The 17,464-nt window shown below is 44.4% G+C and overlaps 1 protein-coding gene across 1 annotated transcript; it reads left to right on the top strand.

Moving 5' to 3' along the window:
* The first annotated feature begins 11,941 nt into the window (after positions 1-11,941).
* On the top strand, positions 11,942-14,198 carry LOC109761893 (uncharacterized). Its single transcript, XM_020320701.4, has 3 exons — positions 11,942-12,022; positions 12,129-12,275; positions 12,672-14,198. The coding sequence occupies exons 1-3, from the start codon at positions 11,942-11,944 to the stop codon at positions 13,341-13,343; spliced, it is 900 nt and encodes a 299-aa protein (XP_020176290.3). The 3' UTR covers positions 13,344-14,198.
* The last annotated feature ends 3,266 nt before the right edge of the window (positions 14,199-17,464 follow it).

The following is a 17,464-nucleotide window of genomic DNA, read 5'->3' as shown; positions in this document are numbered from 1 at the left end:
CTAGGCCTTGTTTCGAAGCATTGCAATACCGTTTCGAAGCATTGCAATACCGTTTTTGCTCACTTTTGTTACTAGTTACCTTGCTATTTTTATATTTTCAGATTACAAAAACCTATATCTACAATCCATATTGCACTTGTATCACCATCTCTTCGCCGAACTAGGGCACCTATACAATTTACCATTGTATTGGGTGTGTTGGGGACAGTAGAGACTCTTTGTTATTTGGTTGCAGGGTTGTTTGAGAGAGACCATCTTCATCCTACGCCTCCCACGGATTGATAAACCTTAGGTCATCCACTTGAGGGAAATTTGCTACTGTCCTACAAAACTCTCCGCTTGGAGGCCCAATACGAGTCTACAAGAAGAAGGTTGCATAGTAGACATCAATTTTCAACAGTACTTATAGTGGTGATTTACTTTATTATACTAACGGATCTCACGATGGTTTTGTTAAGTTTTGTCTGATTGAAGTTTTCAAGTTTTGGGTGAGATCACGATGGATGAAAGAATAAAGAGTGAAAAGAGCCTAAGCTTGGGGATGCCCATGGCACCCCAAGGTAATATTCAAGGAGACCAAGCAACTAAGCTTGGGGATGCCCCGGAAGGCATCCCCTCTTTCTTCTAACAACCATCGGTAATTTTACTTGGAGCTATATTTTTATTCGTCACATATCATCAGTTTTGCTTGGAGCGTCTTGTATTATATGAGTCTTTGCTTGTTTTGCTTTTTAGTTTGTCGCAATCATCCTTGCTGGACACACCTATTTGAGAGAGCCACAATTATGCTATGATTTGTTAGAATTGCTCTATGTGCTTCACTTAATTTTTTTGAGCTATGGAATTGCTCTAGTGCTTCACTTATATATTTTTTAGCACGGTGGTGCTTTAATTTTTGAAGAAATACTCTCATGCTTCACTTAGATTAACTTTAGAGTTAGTAAATCTTTGAAGAAGTTCTCTCATGCTTCATTTATATTATTTTTAGAGATGAAATTTTTTATGCTCATGTTCTTCACTTAAATTTGTTTGAGCTTGTCAAAAGCAATTGCAATATATGAAATTAGTCCCAAAGTGATAGATTCAAGAGGGATGTAATAAAAACTTTCATGAAGATTATTGGACAAAATAAACTTGATTCTTTGTAATAGTTTTGAGATATGACGATAGTAATATATGAGTCATGTTGGTGAGTAATTATGCTTTAGTAAGAATATTGGTGTTAAGGTTTGTGATTCCCTATGCAAGCACGAAAGTCAATAGTTATGCTATGAAATTAGATCCCACTTGTGGTGCATTATTTGGTGTTAGTTATGCTTAATGCTCGTTTATGAGAATTTTCGTTTCTTGGTTGGTTGCTTCTCAATCTATTTGCTAGCATTTCCTTGCACTAAGTGGGAATACTACTTGTGCATCCAAAATCCTTAAACCAGTTATGCCATATGAGTCCACCATACCTACCTATATGCGGTATTTCGGTGCCGTTCTAAGTAAATTTGTATGTGCCAACTCTATTTTTCAAAATGAATGTCCTTTTTGTGTGCATGTACTGCTCATGAAGCGGCAAGGGGTGGCCAATATTTTTTCATGCTAGATGTGTTATTCTCAAGATGAGTGTGTATTCACTTTTCATTGCACGATAGTGTGGCGGTAATAGGGATGCCAAGTCCCCAAATGAAAAAGAAATTTAGTTTATGTTGTCAAATAATAAATTCCTTGGAATGTGTTGGTATGGAAGGCACCCGTGGATACGGCTAGCCATGGATTGTAAAAGAATGGTGGAAAAAGGAATACACTTTATTTTATGTTTGGGAACCGCCTATGATGTATCTAGCATGGAAAGTATTGGGAACTACCCGGCCATTTTCGTTGCCGGGAAAAGCATGCCTCTCAAAAAAATTTATCTCTCAATTTAAGCTTTGAGATCTGGCACCTCTACAAATCTCGGCTTCCCTCTGCGAAGGGCCTATCTATTTACTTTATGCATTTTTTATTTGAGTCTCCACCTTCTCTTATAAAGCACCAACTAGGAAGCACTATGATCATACTTGTGAAGTGGATGTAGCTAATATCCGAGTGTGTATCGTGGATGGATCAATGATTGAGCATGATGGGCTAGGGATAGCTTTCTTTAGTGTTGATACTTGGTAAGACATGGTTGCTTGTTGATATGCTTGAGTATTGAAGTCTTCATGTCAATTATATACTATTGCTTTGAACGATCTAAAAGTCCAAATGTCCATGCTACAAAAGAAAAGAATATGTGATCAACATGTTAGGCATCATTCATATCAAAAATTCTGTTTTTATCGTTTACCTACTCAAGGATGAGCAGGAATTAAGCTTGGGGATGCCAATACGTCTCCAACGTATCTATAATTTTTGATTGTTCCATGCTGTTATATTATCATTCTTGAATGTTTTACATTCATTTATAGCAACTTTGTATCATTTTTTGGGACTAACCTATTGACATAGTGCCCAGTGCCAGTTGCTGTTTTTACTTCGCGGAATATCAGTACCAAACGAAGTCCAAATGCCACAAAAATTTTGGGAGATTTTTTTGGACCAGAAGACAACTTGGGAGCCAAGGATGCACCAGAGGGGAGGCCAATGGGGACCACCACCCACCTGGGCGCACCAGAGGCCCCTGGCGCCCCTGATGGGTGCTGGGGCCCATGGAGGTCCTCTCCACCGCCTCTTAGCTTTATAAATACTCAGATATTCCAGAAACCCTAGGGGAGCGATCGAAACACAATTCCAGCCGCCGCAAGTTCCAGAAACACGAGATCCAGTCTAGAGCCGTATTCCGGCACTCAACCGGAGGGGAACACGATCATGGAGGGGTTCATTATCCTCATTGGTGCTCCTTCGATGATGTGTGAGTAGTTCACCATAGACCTACGGGTCCATATGCAGTAGCTAGATGTCTTCTTCTCTCTTTTTGATTCTCAATACAATGTTTTCCTCGATGTTCTTGGAGATCTATTTGCTGTAATGACTTTTTGCGGTGTGTTTGTTGGGATCGCTATGAAGTGCGAGTTTATGATCAGATCTATCTATGAATATTATTTGAGTTTTCCTTAATTTCTTATATGCATCATTGTTATAGCCTTGTATTTCTTCTCCGAAACTTTGGTTTGGTTTGGCCAACTAGATTGATTTTTCTTGCAATGGGAAGAGGTGCTTTGTGATGGGTTTGATCTTGCAATGTCCTCACCCAGTGAGAGAAGGGGTAGCGAGGCACACATGTATCGTTGCTATTAAGGATAAAAATATGGCGTCTATTCCTACATGAATAGATCTTGTCTACATCATGTTATTGTTCTTATTGCATTACTTCATTTCTCCATGAACTTAATACACTAGATGCATGCTGGATAGCGGTCGATGTGTGGAGTAATAGTAATAGATGTAGGCAGGAGTCGGTCTACTAATCTTGGACATGATGCCTATATACATGATCATTGCCTTGGATATCTTCATAATTATTTGTTCTTCTATCGGTTGCCCAACAGTAATTTGTTTACCCACCTTATGCTATTTTCTCGAGAGAAGCCACTAGTGAAATCTACAGCCCCCGGGTCTATCTTTTATAACGTTGTTTTCAGATCTATTATTCCAAAAACCCAAAAATACGTTGTTGCAATTTTTCTTTACTTATTTTATTTTGTGTTTTTGCTAGATTTATTTATCCAATCTCATACAATTTAATCTATCTTTTTGCTGTAGAGGGATTGACAACCCCTCTTTCGCGTTGGGTTGCAAGTATTTGTTCTTTGTGTGCAGGTACCATTTACATAGTGTTGCTTGCTCCTACTGGATTGATAACCTTGGTTTCATAACTGACGGAAATACTTACCGTAGCTGTGCTGCATCATACCTTCCTCTTTGGGGAAATACCGACGCAGATTCAAGCCACGTCAGTATTCATGCAGGAAGGAGTTGCAAGGAAGTAGGCATAATGGATTCTCGGAATATAGGAAAATGTTTTGGGGTACCTTGTAATAACAAGAGCATAGTGAATGATTGTACGAATGGCAAGTGTATGTAGTTATCCATAACGATTTATTGGAGGTAGGGAATTGCAAAAGCGATGAGCACAAAAGTCTCGAGGAAGCATCGAAGAGTGCTTCGGGATCTTCAGATGAGTCAAACGGTCATCTAGAATGAAGGGTTCTCCGGGAGGAAGTAGTTATAAGAACCTAAAGTTAGAGTTAGTAAAATCTTTAACCCGAAAAGAATAATCAGAATCCCAGAGTAAAGGAGAGGAATAAATGATCCTAATCCCATCCATTGGCGATGTGGGCCCGTAAGCTACACAACACAGTTAGTAAAAAAGTTTTTTGAAGACTAGAATCAACTTCGGCCAAGGAGTTGGAAAGGGGCTTCCTACAGGCAGTTGGCTCTGATACCAACTTGTTACGCCCATGACTCGTGCTTGCACTAATCATACACTCAAATGCGCACGATCAAGATCAGAGACTCACGGAAAGATATCACAACACAACTCTAAGACACAAACACAACATAAAGCTTTATATTACAACCCAGGGCCATGAGGACCCGAATACATAAGTCAGCGAAATCATCAATATCTGAGTATAGACATAATTAAACAAGGTTGCCTTAAGAAGGCTGAGCAAAACAATGACAACTAGATCGAAAAGGCACAAGCCTAGTACACTAATGTAGGATGGTCCAAACGCGACAGTCCAATCAGAGACCCTTCAACGAAACTGCGTGTGATGCATTAATCACAAACGATGATGTAAAATAACCGTAAAAATGATACGAAACATTTGCGATGGCGGAGACATCAAACACGATCTAGATTGTAGTTGTGTGTGTGATGCGTGGCATATGGTTAATCCAGAAGAACTATTTGCGATGAGCCAGAACAACAGAAACAGACAGCCATATCAAGGTGTGTGCGATATACGACATATAATTCACTCGGATGAGCTGTTTGGAATTAGGGAACGCAACAAAAACGGTCAACGAGATCAAGGTGTGTGCGATATATGACATACAGTTCATTTGGATGAACTATTTTCGATAAGGTAACACGACAGAAACGGTCAGCTTAACAAGATGTGTGTGATATGCGGCATATAGTTCACATAGATGAACTGTTTGCTATGATCCAAAAGAACACAAACGATTCATGTAAACAAGGTGTGTGTGATATGCGGCAAACAACCCACTCGGATGAACTGTTTGCAATGAGAAAATATAAAACAAACAGTTATTTAATTCGTGTGTGATTCTGTGTGTAGAGAAAAACTTAGAAAATTGCAAACTAGTTGCTTGCGATGGCTATTAGTATCGCACACGATGCGTGTGCGAGTACTCGTGTGCGATGATTAGTAAGTTACACATATGTTTCCTTATGTTAACACGTGTGTGGTAACACGTGACACCGCATACGGTTGTCGGGCTGTGTGCTCCACTTAGTCTTCCTGTGCTCCAGCAAAGGCTGCCCACGCTCCACAGGGGTGAATTGTAAAATCCCCAATCCCCTAGCCAGCTGCTAGCTATAAATAACCACAGCAATGGCCGCCGCCGGCGACTCGCTACTGATCCACTTGCTAGCTAGTTACCCACACATATCGGCATACCCCCGACGACCGACGACAGGAAGGAGTTGCGCGATGGTGGAATTGAGGCTAAAGGCACGATGGTCGGCTTGGCGGTCGACGGCCATGCCGCCGCGTCTCCCGACGACACCCAGAGGAAGCAGGAAACGTATGCAATAATAAGGTCTTGCTGGGTCTTGTGACGCATGGATAATTAAGCTATAGTGAACCTCTGCTAATGATGACACGTCACCTCGGTTACTGTTGATAATCTTGCGTTAGTTTAAAACGATTCAAATTCAAATTCAAAATAAAGGCAAACATTAAGAGTTTTCAAATATTAAAACCAAAATGTTCGGGTTGTGCCAGTTAATGCATAGGTGATTATGGTGAAGAAACCACACTTTTATAAAATGTTTAAATACTATAAGGTGAATAAAACAGTAGCAAAAATTGTTAATTAAATGCTTTTAAATAATAAATAATCACACAAATATTTTAGTTTGGGGTAGCAAATTAATGTGGCAGTGGCATAATTGGTAGCATCAATTTAGGTGCCACTTTGGGATATTGTTAACACTAGAATAAACAACAACTAAAAGAAACAAAAAAGAAAAAAATAAATAATAAAAGGAGAGAAAGACCCCTGGCCAACTTGGCCAGACGGCCCACCCGGCCAGCCCACTAACCAGGCCGGCCCAACCCCCCTTCCATATCCCCACCTTGGGGAAATCCTAACCCCCCCACTCCCCACGTCTCTCCCCCTCCCTGATCCAGATCTGGATCGGAGGATGAACCGCCGCCGCCACCGCCCGAAGGCCTCCCCATCGTCGCGCCACCCCGTCGTCGCTGCTCATCGCCCGGAGGTCCTCCGCCTCGTCGCGCCGACCCCGACTCCTCCCCGAGCTGGCTTTGCTCAACTACAGGGCTCATGAGCCCCGGGCCCCCTCCATCTCCTCTTCCCCTCTTCCCCGTAGTCCTCGTTGTCGGCCGCGCCTGCTCGCCTTCCCCTGCTGCTCGCCGCTGCAAGCTGCTGCTGCCACCCGCCGTCGCCCGCGTGCTTCCGCAGCTTCGCCCGACCCTCGCCCCACAGCCTTCCCCGCTGCCTGGCGCCCGCGGCCACCCCGCCGTGCATAGCACCAGCACGTGGCCGTGGCCTCGCTCGCCGCTACCGCTGGTGCCGTCCGCGCCGTGACTCGGACGCTCGCCTGCCTCACCGCGTGCCATCCTGCTCGCTCGCACGCCTCGGCCACCCTGTCGCCGCACCCGCGCCGATCGCCGTGGCCTTGGCCCGCCCTCGCCGCGCCCCAGCCGCTCCGTCCACACGCCCCACTGCCGCTGCTCACCCCGCGCCTTCCTTCGCCCCCGGCTTCCCTTCCTTTCATGCTGCTCTGCCGAGCGCCGCCACTCCCTGGTGCCCCCGCGCCGCCTGCACGTGCGGCCTCGCCTAGCGCCCCGCCTGGCTTCGCTGCAGCCGCGTCGGCTGCTGCCTTGGCTACTCGCCGCCGCCCAAGCCACCACTGACCTCTCCCCCCGGCCACCGCAGCTAGCGCCGCTCTGGCCGGCGTCGTGGCCGCCGGCGCCCACGCCCACTAGCCGCACCCGGGACCAGCCCCGCGCGACCTGCCCGTTCGGGCGACGCCTGACGCCCGTCACGCCCGTTCGGGAGCCCGTTAGCCCGCCCCGCTAAGCCCCCTGGCCACATGAGAGCCGGGCCCCACACCAGAACGTTTAAAAAATAGAGAGATAAAAATATAATTAATTAGTTAATTAACTTAATTAATTTAGTAATCAAATCTGCTAATTAGTGTAGAGGCAATGACAAATGGGACCCATCAGTCAGTCGGTCAACTTTGACCGCTAACGTCATGATGATGTAGTAATTCTTTTTCGAATAAATTAAATAATAATAATCCCAGAAAATGATTAAATCTTTTTAAATTAATATTAAATAAATCGTAGCTTGGATGAAAATACTTTTTACATGAAAGTTGCTCAGAACGACGAGACGAATCCGAATACGCACTCGGTTCGTCCGTCACACGTCCCTAACATAGCGAACCTGCAACCGTCTCCCTCCAGTCCGTTTGTCCGAAAACGTCAAACACCGGGAATACTTTCTCGGATGTTTTCCCCCTTCGCCAGTAGCACCTAGTACCTAGTACTATGTTAGCTCACCCTAGCACCGCTAAATGTCATGTCATGCATCTTAATGCATCTGTTTGCATTGTATTCATTGTTTCTTCCCCCTCTTCTCTCCGGTAGACTACGAGACTGACGCCGCCGCTGCCCCCATCGACTACGGTGTTGACGACCCGTCCTTCTCTGCCGAGCTTCCAGGCAAGCCAACCCCCTTGTTCATCTCGATATTGCCTACTCTTTCCCTCTACTGCTTGCATTAGAGTAGTGTTACTGTTTCATCGATTTGATCCTATACTGCTACATAGCCTGTCCTTGTTACTATTGTTGGTACCTTTACCTGCAATCCGAAATGCTTAGTATAGGTTGCTAGTATTACATCAGTGGCCCTACACTCTTGTCCGTCTGCCATGCTATACTACTGGGCCATGACCACTCCAGGAGGTGATCACGGGTATATACATTCATACATACTATACATGTTACATGATGTGACTAAAGTCAGGTCGGCTCGTAGAGTACCCGCAGGTGATTCCCATGTGGGGGGTTGAAGGGGCAGGTGGTTCCATCCAGGTAGTGATGGGCATGGGTTCCCAAAGGCGCCCGAGTGTTACTTTGTGGCGGAGCGACAGGGCAGGTTGTGACCACCTAGGAGACAGGCGGGCCTGATCACTGGTCAGCATCCGCGGACACTTCAAATAACACGCCTAACAAGATCTGGGTATTTGATCTGAGTCTGGCTACGAGCCTATATGCACTAACCAACTACGCGAGAACAATTATGGGCTCTCAGCGGCGTGGTATCAGCCGAAGCTCTTCAAGACGGCAGCGACTGAGTGGCGCGCACCGGATTGGACCGGAATGCCTGCACTTGTATTAAGGGGGCTAGGTCTGCTTCCGACCGCGTTTGCAACGTGCAGGTGTGCAATGGGCGATGGGCCCAAGACCCCTGCGCGCATAGGATTTAGACCGGCGTGCTGACCTCTCTAAAGAGTCTAGGTGGGACTGCGACGGGTTGATCTTCCGAGGCCGGGCATGACCCTCGAAAGTGTGTCCGGCCAGAGTAATCGAGCGTGTTGGTAATGTGGTGCACCCCTGCAGGGAAGTTTATCTATTCGAATAGTCGTGTCCCTCGATAAAAGGATGACCCGGAGTTGTATTCCGACCTCATGACAACTAGAACCAGATACTTAATAAAACACACCCTTTCAAGTGCCAGATACAACCCGGTGATCTCTTTCCCGCAGGGTGACAAAGGGAGGATCGCCGGGTAGGTTTATGCTATACTTTGATACTTGGTGAACTTACCAGCTACTCTATTCCATATGCTTCAAGATGGAGGCTGCCAGAAGCGTAGTCTTCGATAGGACTAGCTATCCCCCTCTTATTCTGGCATTCTGCAATTCATTCCACAAATACTACCCATTTCATTGATACCAATGCATATGTAGTGTAGATCCTTGCTTGCGAGTACTTTGGATGAGTACTCACGGTTGCTTTGCTCCCCCTTCCCGTTTTTTCCTTTCTTCTCGATTGCCGCAACCAGATGTTGGAGCCCCGGAGCCAGACGCCACCTTCGACGACTCCTACTACACCGAGGGTGCCTACTACTACATTCAGGCCGCCGATGACCAGGAGTAGTTAGTAGGATCCTAGGCAGGAGGCCTGCGCCTCTTCGATCTGTATCCCAGTTTGTGCTAGCCATCTTATGGCACCTTGTTTAACTTATGTCTATACTCAAATATCGTTGCTTCCGCTGACTCGTTTATGACCGAGCACTTGTATTCAAGCCCTCGAGGCCCCTGGTTTGTAATATGATGCTTGTATGACTTATTTGTGTTTAGAGTTGTGTTGTGATATCTTCCCGTGAGTCCCTGATCTTGATCGTACACATTTGCGTGTATGATTAGTGTACGATCGAATCGGGGGCGTCACAAGTTGGTATCAGAGCCAACTGCCTGTAGGAATCCCCCTTTCCAACTCCTTGGCCGAAGTTGAGTCTAGTCATTGCAAAACTTTTACTAACATGGTTGTGTGGCTTACAGGCCCACGTCGCCATTGGGTGGTATTAGGAACTTTTATTCCTCATCTATACTATGGGAACCCGATCTCTCTTCTATTCAGGTTAAATGATTTTACTAATTCTAACTCTAGGTTCTCGTACCCACTTCCTGTCGGAGAGCCTCTTCGTTCGAGATGATCGACTGCCTCACCAGAAGGTTCCAAAGATGCTATTCGATGTTTTCCCGAGACACTTGTGCCCACCGCCTTGGCAAATTCCCTACCACTATTATATCCTAATGGATAACCACATACACTTGCCATTCTTACATTCAATCCTGTTGATCTTGTTATTACAAGATGCCTCGAACTGCTTTTCAATTGTTTCGAGAAACCTTTGAGCTTACTGCCTTGCAGTTCTTGACACATGAATACCCCCCTGCGTATAATTCCTCGCACTTACCGAGTATCCGCCCTCCCCTCGTTGTTCATATGATTCACAAGATACATTGAAATACTTTCTGATCTTCCGGTAATCCTCTGCCTGCTATTGCTCTTCAACTACTTGTCTGCTTGTATTATGGTTGCATTCCATACGACTAGAAATATTCATCAGCATCCTTTGTCTTTATCATTTCGAGACCCTTGATTCAATATGTTGCGAGTGCTCGCAATACTCAATCAGTTCCTAAAATTCATCATTCTAGCTCAGACGTCGTTTTGAATGGGAGTTGGTTCTCGACCAATCAAATTGTCGTCGTTTGTACCCCTAAGTCTATTCAACTTACCCATCCTCAATAAGAGTGTTTGCTTCTGATCCCTTGATTTGGAAATCATAATTCCTTCGCATTTGAGCTTTGAATTAGTCAGTTGCTTCTATAATCCAATGACTTTGAATTGTTTCTTCCTCTAATTGTGTGCCGATGCTCACATCAGCTCCATTGAGGATCGCCAGATCCTTTGTTGAATTATCATCCAACAGTGTCCTTCGTATACAAAACCTCGAGAAGTTCTTTCCTTGATAGATAATGCCATTGGTAAATCCTATTCTCTGATTTGGCCAACCATGCTCTGCTTTCGAGCTAGTGATATTTACTCTTGAAGCTTGAGGTATATGTTTCTAAGATGCCCCGATGGGTTGAACCTATACCTTCCCTAAAAACCGTATGAACCCGAAGGTTTTCACAAGTCATACCCTTCTGGTGTTTTACCTGATAATTTTCTACCATACAACTTCTTCGAGGACGAGAGTGAATGAAAGGTTATGCATTGGAGAAGTGGGAGTCGACCTTGAACTTTGTGTTCATGCCCATGGACACGATGTAGATCCTATCATGGAAGCTTCTTGTAATAATAACTATTTCCATGATATAATATCATCTGGTATCTGTGAAATGGTCCTTTGCAATCGTGGTTCCGACCGTATTTTCTCCTTGATTCCATTTCCCAGACAAGGTAAAACACTTGTCTTCTGCAGAACAGTACATCTCCGCAAACCCTATTTTGATCTTCCTTCGAGTATTACCCTCCGGTATCTCGAGAATATCAAAGAACTATGTTGCTTCCTATGAGTCTTCATCTAGTATTGCTTCTCACCAATTTCAGATTTCCCCTGGATTCTGAGTTATTAGTCACTCGAGACCACCGATAAGTGAATCGATTCTGCACTCCGATTCAATAACTCTAAGTAAATTTTGTTGCTTATGAGTTTAATAATCCTTCGAGTCATTCCTAGCCTGATCGGTTATATAATTATCATGCTAAATTTTAATTGTGCCACCTGGTCTTTTCTCCCGGAGCACAAAATTTTGATGATAAGCTAAGCTTACGTCGATCTTCCTTGTCATATCATTTTGGAGTTAATTGCACAGAAGTACCACAATTCGGGCATCACATGCAGATTGGTACCACGATTGCTAATTTTTGCATGTCAGTACCACGATTGCTTCAGGTTTTTTCAAATAAGGCTAAAACGCGTATTTATACGTATTAACGCTCGATCCGACAGCTTGGGCCCACCCATCAGGTGCCACGCTGGCCAATCGGCGCGTGCCCGCGCGCTGACTAGGACGAGCCGGTGCGCTGCTGGCCTCGAACCCGGTTCGGTCGCACCAGCTCGCCCCCGCCGCACCATTCCCCTCCCCTCCTCCTCTCCTCACTCGTTACTCCGTCGCCGCCGCCTGCGTCCCGACTGCCGGCCGCCGCACCGCCCCGCCGACGCCATGGTTTTGGAGGACGAAAGCAGCGACGAGCAGTCTAGCCTCCTGTACATGCATTCTTCCTCCACAGACGGTCTCAACGAGGTTAGTACAGTGAGTTTAGGGTTAGGGTTACAGATTTGGGATTTCTTGATTTGGTTGATTTTGGTAGGTTTTGATTTGCCCATTGTCTTTGTGTGAGCTTCTGCAGGTCCCTTTCAGCATTGAAGATCCAGATTACAAGGGGCTTGAGCTGGATGTGATGTCTCCATGTGAGAAGCACGACATGGCATCTGAGCGGCTTGTTGCCTTTGAAGGAACAGACACAGGCAGGCGGTTTTTAGCATGTGCACAGCCGGTATGGATTGTAGGCATAGTGATTTTTTTCTTACTTTGTCAGTGCCATATTGAACTCTGTTTGCTGGAGTACTCTCCTTGCTGTCAACATTTTGGTTCATAGTGGCATTAGAGTAGCTTATTTAGGTCAAGCATGAGTATATTTTGCTGGAGTACAATGGCATAGTAATTTTGGTTAATAGTGGTACTAGAGTAGCTTAAAAATGATAACTAACCTAGGCATAGTGATTTTTTTCTGTTTGCTGGAGTACTCTGTTTGCTGGAGCCATATTGAACTCTGTTTGCTGGAGTACTCTCCTTGCTGTCAACATTTTGGTTCATAGTGGCATTAGAGTAGCTTATTTAGGTCAAGCATGAGCCATATTGAACTGTGTTGGTGTTGTTCTTGTTTTTGCAGGCAGGTAGCAATTGTGGCTTTGTTGAATGGGTTGATCACCAGTGGCCCCCAACAATGCAGAATGCATTGTTGAAGCTATGGGCAATGGTTGAAGATGCCAAAACTGCTAGGGTGAATGACAATCTTGAAAGTTCTTTCACTATCCACCATCTGACAGAAGAGAAGAACAAGCTGGATGCCAACTATGACAAGCTAGTCCAAGATGTGCATGAGCTGATGAACTTCCAGGAAGATAAGGTGGTGGATTTCAGACATCTGCAGTCTGCCATTACATATCAGCAGGAGGTAAGAAAAGAACTGATTGATGATATGAAGGCACAGATGGCAAGTGAGATGGCAAAGAAAGATGAAGAGACCCAGAAACTTACTCTCAAGTATGAGCTGCTGCTCAACCTGACAAGAGCTCAAGCAACAGTCATTCAGAACTTGAAGCTGAACAAAATGAAAGAGAAGCAAGTGCTTACTGAAGCTAGTATGAATTTGGAGCTGAAGAATGCAGAGCTAACAAAGTGTCAGGAGAAGCTCACCCAAGAGAAGCTAGAGTTGAAGCTTGAGGTTGTTGATCTGCTTAAGGGAAATGAAAAGCATATTGAAGAGAAGTGGCAGTTAGAGTTTCAGAATGAAAAGTTGAAGGAGAAGTTCAGGGGGATTCAGGCCATCTTGGAGAAGTGAAGAAGATGAAAATGAGATTAGTGGCATTGCTGACCTTTTGGGAATGATGGTTGTGTAATGACCTAGCATCTAGGAACTAAGGTTGTGTACTGTATGCTTGTACTAATGGTGAACTATGGCTGTGTATGTATGTAGTAGTTATGCTATTCATCCTTTTGTGAGAAAAGGATGAACTATGCATTTGAAGTTGAACTCCTCTATGTATTGTGAACAATGGTTATGTATGGCTATAATGAGTTGAACTCCAGTTTCTTATTATGTATGGATATGCTGATTATGTAGAAGGATATGTTGATGATGATACATTATGACAATGTTGCAGCAAACCACTCATGTCATACAAAATAAAAGAGGAACAAGACTGACTAAATTTCATTGCATCAGAAGATAACTTCACTGATCCATTACAACTTGGCTTAAACTAGAGCAACTAAACCAGACAGGACATTGCATTTAGATTGGCTGCAACTAAACCAACTAACTAACTTAATATCTTGCCTGCAACTAACCCAAGCACAAATATAGTGAAAAGAAACAACACATTGTGAAATTTGGCCCTAATCCCTACAATCTCTGCATTCTTCTCTCTGAGTTGAGTTTGCAGAGACAGAAACATGGCCTCCCTTGTGCCATCATCTTCACTTGGAGTCAGCATTGGAAATTGATCTTCCTCTCTGGCAACAGTTGCACCTTTAAGCCTCCATACTTCATCACGTAGATCCCCAATGAGCTCACTCCAGAATGTGGGCAATGGATCATCATGCCATTGCACAAATCCACAGCCACCGTGCTATTAAGATGCAGAAACAAATTTCCAAAAATATATCATTTCACATACTATTGCACAGAAGAAAAAAGGAAGGAAATTAGGCAAAAAAACAACACTCACCATAGCATCCACGCAGCTATAGTACCTCCTACCAGGGTTCTGCCTGCTCCAGGAGATCCATCTTGGCGCCTTCCTCGGAGGTGAGCAGTGGCACATCACTGGAGGCTCGTATGCCATTGGGAGCTCGCGGTAGCGCACCGGCGAGCGCGCCTCCTCCCCCCTCCTCCCTGCAGCTCGACGAAATCCGGGAGCGGACCCGGCACTGGACAACCACGACATCTCTCTCTCCACCGCCGGCCCCAGTCAGCGCCTCCACGCTGAGATTTCTCCTTCTTCTCCTTTGCTGTGCTCCAAATGGACACTGCGTGGACGAACCCTAGTTTCGTTCCCAAATTTGAGATCTTGTGCTGTCACTTTAATAGTAGGAGAGGTACCTGTCCCACATGTCAGAATCCCCAAATGTGGTACTGCATGTTATGTGATGCCCCAATATTGGTACTGACATGCGACAAATAGCAGCACTATTGGTACTGACATGCAACAAATAGCAGCAGTATTGGTACTGATTTGAAACAAGTAACTGAAAATGTGTTACTGCTTTGCAAATACTGGTACTCCACCTGAAGTTTAACATTACAATAACCACCTCAAGTTCCACATTAAGATAACCACCTCAAGTTCAACATTACAATAACCACCTCAAGTTCAACCATGATAACACCACATCAACATGAGCATCAAGTTCAACCAAAATAACACCACATCATTTCAAATTACTTGGCTCCTCTTCCTCTGCTAGCAGTGAAGTAGGACATCCATCCAGTGTGTGTACCATCAGTAGGAATGGCAGCATATTGCCTGGGGGCACTGAATGGCCTTGGAGCACCTCTGGCAGCTCCTCTTCCAGATGGTGGTGGTGTAGTAGAAGTAGCAGCTCCTCTTCCTCTTCCTCTTCCAGATGGTGGTGGTGTAGTAGAAGTAGCAGCTCCTCTTCCTCTTCCTCTTCCAGATGGTGGTGGTGTAGTAGAAGTAGCAGCTCCTCTTCCTCTGGCAGCTCCTCTTCCTGTGGCAGCTCCTCTGGCAGTAGCTATTGGCTGTCTTGTTGTTGTTGTAGTAGAAGGACCAGCAGCTCTTGGCTGTGAGTTACTTGGAGTAGCCTTACAAAGAAAAGGAAAACAGTTAATAATGCTAGAAAGAAATGTACAAGAAATAAAGGAAAGATTTGTATATTTCAAGGTGAAAAATTATTACCACATGCTTATTCTTCCTCAAAGCTAGCTCAGGCTTCAACTGTTTAAGACAGTTTGTGTACCTATGCCCTTGGAGACCACAATTGCCACATGTTATGGTCCCCATTCTTGAAGTTTCTTTTGGCTTTGGTACTTCAAATTTGCCCTTGATCCTCTTTTCTTTCTTTCTTCCTCTCTTGATTTTGAATGCAGGTGGTTCTATGTCTGGACCAGGGGTCCTTGTCCAATCATGCTCACCAGGCACAGGAAAGATCATTGGTTCATAAGCTGCAGCATAAAAATCTTTCTTGAAGAATTTGCTGACATAATCCTCTGGTTTCCTTTTAGCCTTGTTTATTGCAGAGATGGCATGGTTGCAAGGTATGCCACTAAGGTCCCACTTCCTGCATCCACAAGTCTCAAGTTCCAGGTTGACAGCATGTGTTTGCTGCCCGCTTGTAACTTGCCATAAGTTGACCCCTGCCTGCATTGGCTTGCAATATCTGGCCCTCTCCTTCTCAACCTCTAGCTTCTCACTATAATGAGGTGTTATATCCCATCTTGCTGCCTTTACACTCTCTCTGTTCCTATGCCACCTCACCATCTGCTTATCTTTTATCCCATCACACATTGTCCTTATAGGTTTTCTCCTAACATCTAGAATGTACTTGTTGAACACCTCAAACAAGTTGTTCACTACCAAGTCAGTCTTGCAGTTTGTGTCAAATGCATGCCTTGCCCATGTTTTTTTTGGTATTGCAGTAAGCCACTCCCAAGCTTCCTCACTTTCAGCTCTAAGATCATTCATTGCAATATTAAATTTGTGTTCATTGTAGGCATAGCTAGCATTATCCATGCACTTCTTAAGATCTTCACCCCTAAACCCAGCATTTTGGAAATTTGCATATAAATGCCTAAGGCAGAATCTTTGGTTGCAATTTGGAAAGACAGCATTCACTGCATTCAATAACCCCTGACACAAACAATTTAACAAGTCTAAGCTACAAGGTAAATAAATATGCACCAATGAAACTCTTAGCTACTGTTAACACTTGTGCAAAACAAAATGAAATGTGCAAACACATACCTTTTGTCTATCTGACATTATAGTATAAGGTCCAAACTTGCCCACTTCTCCACCTAGGCAAATTTTCAGTTGGTGTAGAAACCAACACCAACTAGGTGTGTCCTCTTGTCCAACTATGCCAAATGCCAGTGGATATATGTTGTTGTTGCCATCTCTACCAGTGGCAGCAAGGAGTCGAGCTCCTGTAGTGAGCTTAATGAAGCATCCATCAACACCTGCATAATCAACATTTCCAAACATTAAATACATTCAAGTGACATACAATATGGAGTACTCTACAATATGTAAATGGTGCACAAGGTTCAGGAACTAACCAATGAATGGCCTACACCCATTGAGAAACCCCTCCCTTGCTCCATTCAGGCAAAAGAACATGGCATGGAATCTTGGGCCTGGGTGGGGTATTTTTGCATTTGGTACTAGAGTAACAGTAGTGACTATTACTCTACTCCCAGGGTTTGTATCCATGACAGTCTGAGCATAGTCCTTAAGCCTAGGATATTGCTTCTTGTGATCTCCTAAGACAGCTTCAATAGCTATGTTCTTTGCCCTATATGCCATGCACTTGGGCACATCTACACCATATTTTTCCATGCATGCATCAATTATTGTCTGAATACCAGTAGTTATATCAGATCTGAAGAGATGCTCATATTTCTGTGCTAGCCACTTAGCACTAACCCTGGTGGTCTCAGTGGTACTAGGGCAAGTGTGCTCTAGTCTCATCTTCTTAATTACAAAGGTTTTCTCCCCTTTTATAACTGCTGCCACCATAAAGAACTGGCAATGTTTATCTGGACACTGAACAATTATCCTCTGATCTGAATTCCTGTGATACTTAAAATTCCTGGCCTGACTGATGTGCAAATTCAACAAAGCATCTCTGAATTGATGCTGATCCCTAAAACACAACTTCATACACAGTTGCTCATGTGGTTGCTCCATTTTCTCATTGTACCACTTCCTAGCAGGCCTT

Source organism: Aegilops tauschii, chromosome 3 (assembly GCF_002575655.3).
Source record: "Aegilops tauschii subsp. strangulata cultivar AL8/78 chromosome 3, Aet v6.0, whole genome shotgun sequence".
Classification (NCBI taxonomy): domain Eukaryota; kingdom Viridiplantae; phylum Streptophyta; class Magnoliopsida; order Poales; family Poaceae; genus Aegilops; species Aegilops tauschii.
The sequence above is the reverse complement of the archived record's forward strand: the minus strand, read 5'-3'. Positions and strand labels throughout refer to the sequence as shown.

What these genes read in the sequence shown, in the direction of transcription:
- LOC109761893 (XM_020320701.4), top strand. Translation starts at nt 11,942, where the DNA reads ATGGTTTTGGAGGACGAAAGCAGCGACGAGCAGTCTAGCCTCCTGTAC. An exon ending in CCACAGACGGTCTCAACGAG is followed by an intron (nt 12,023 to 12,128) that starts GTTAGTACAGTG and finishes GAGCTTCTGCAG; the next exon opens with GTCCCTTTCAGCATTGAAGA. An exon ending in TTTTAGCATGTGCACAGCCG is followed by an intron (nt 12,276 to 12,671) that starts GTATGGATTGTA and finishes TTGTTTTTGCAG; the next exon opens with GCAGGTAGCAATTGTGGCTT.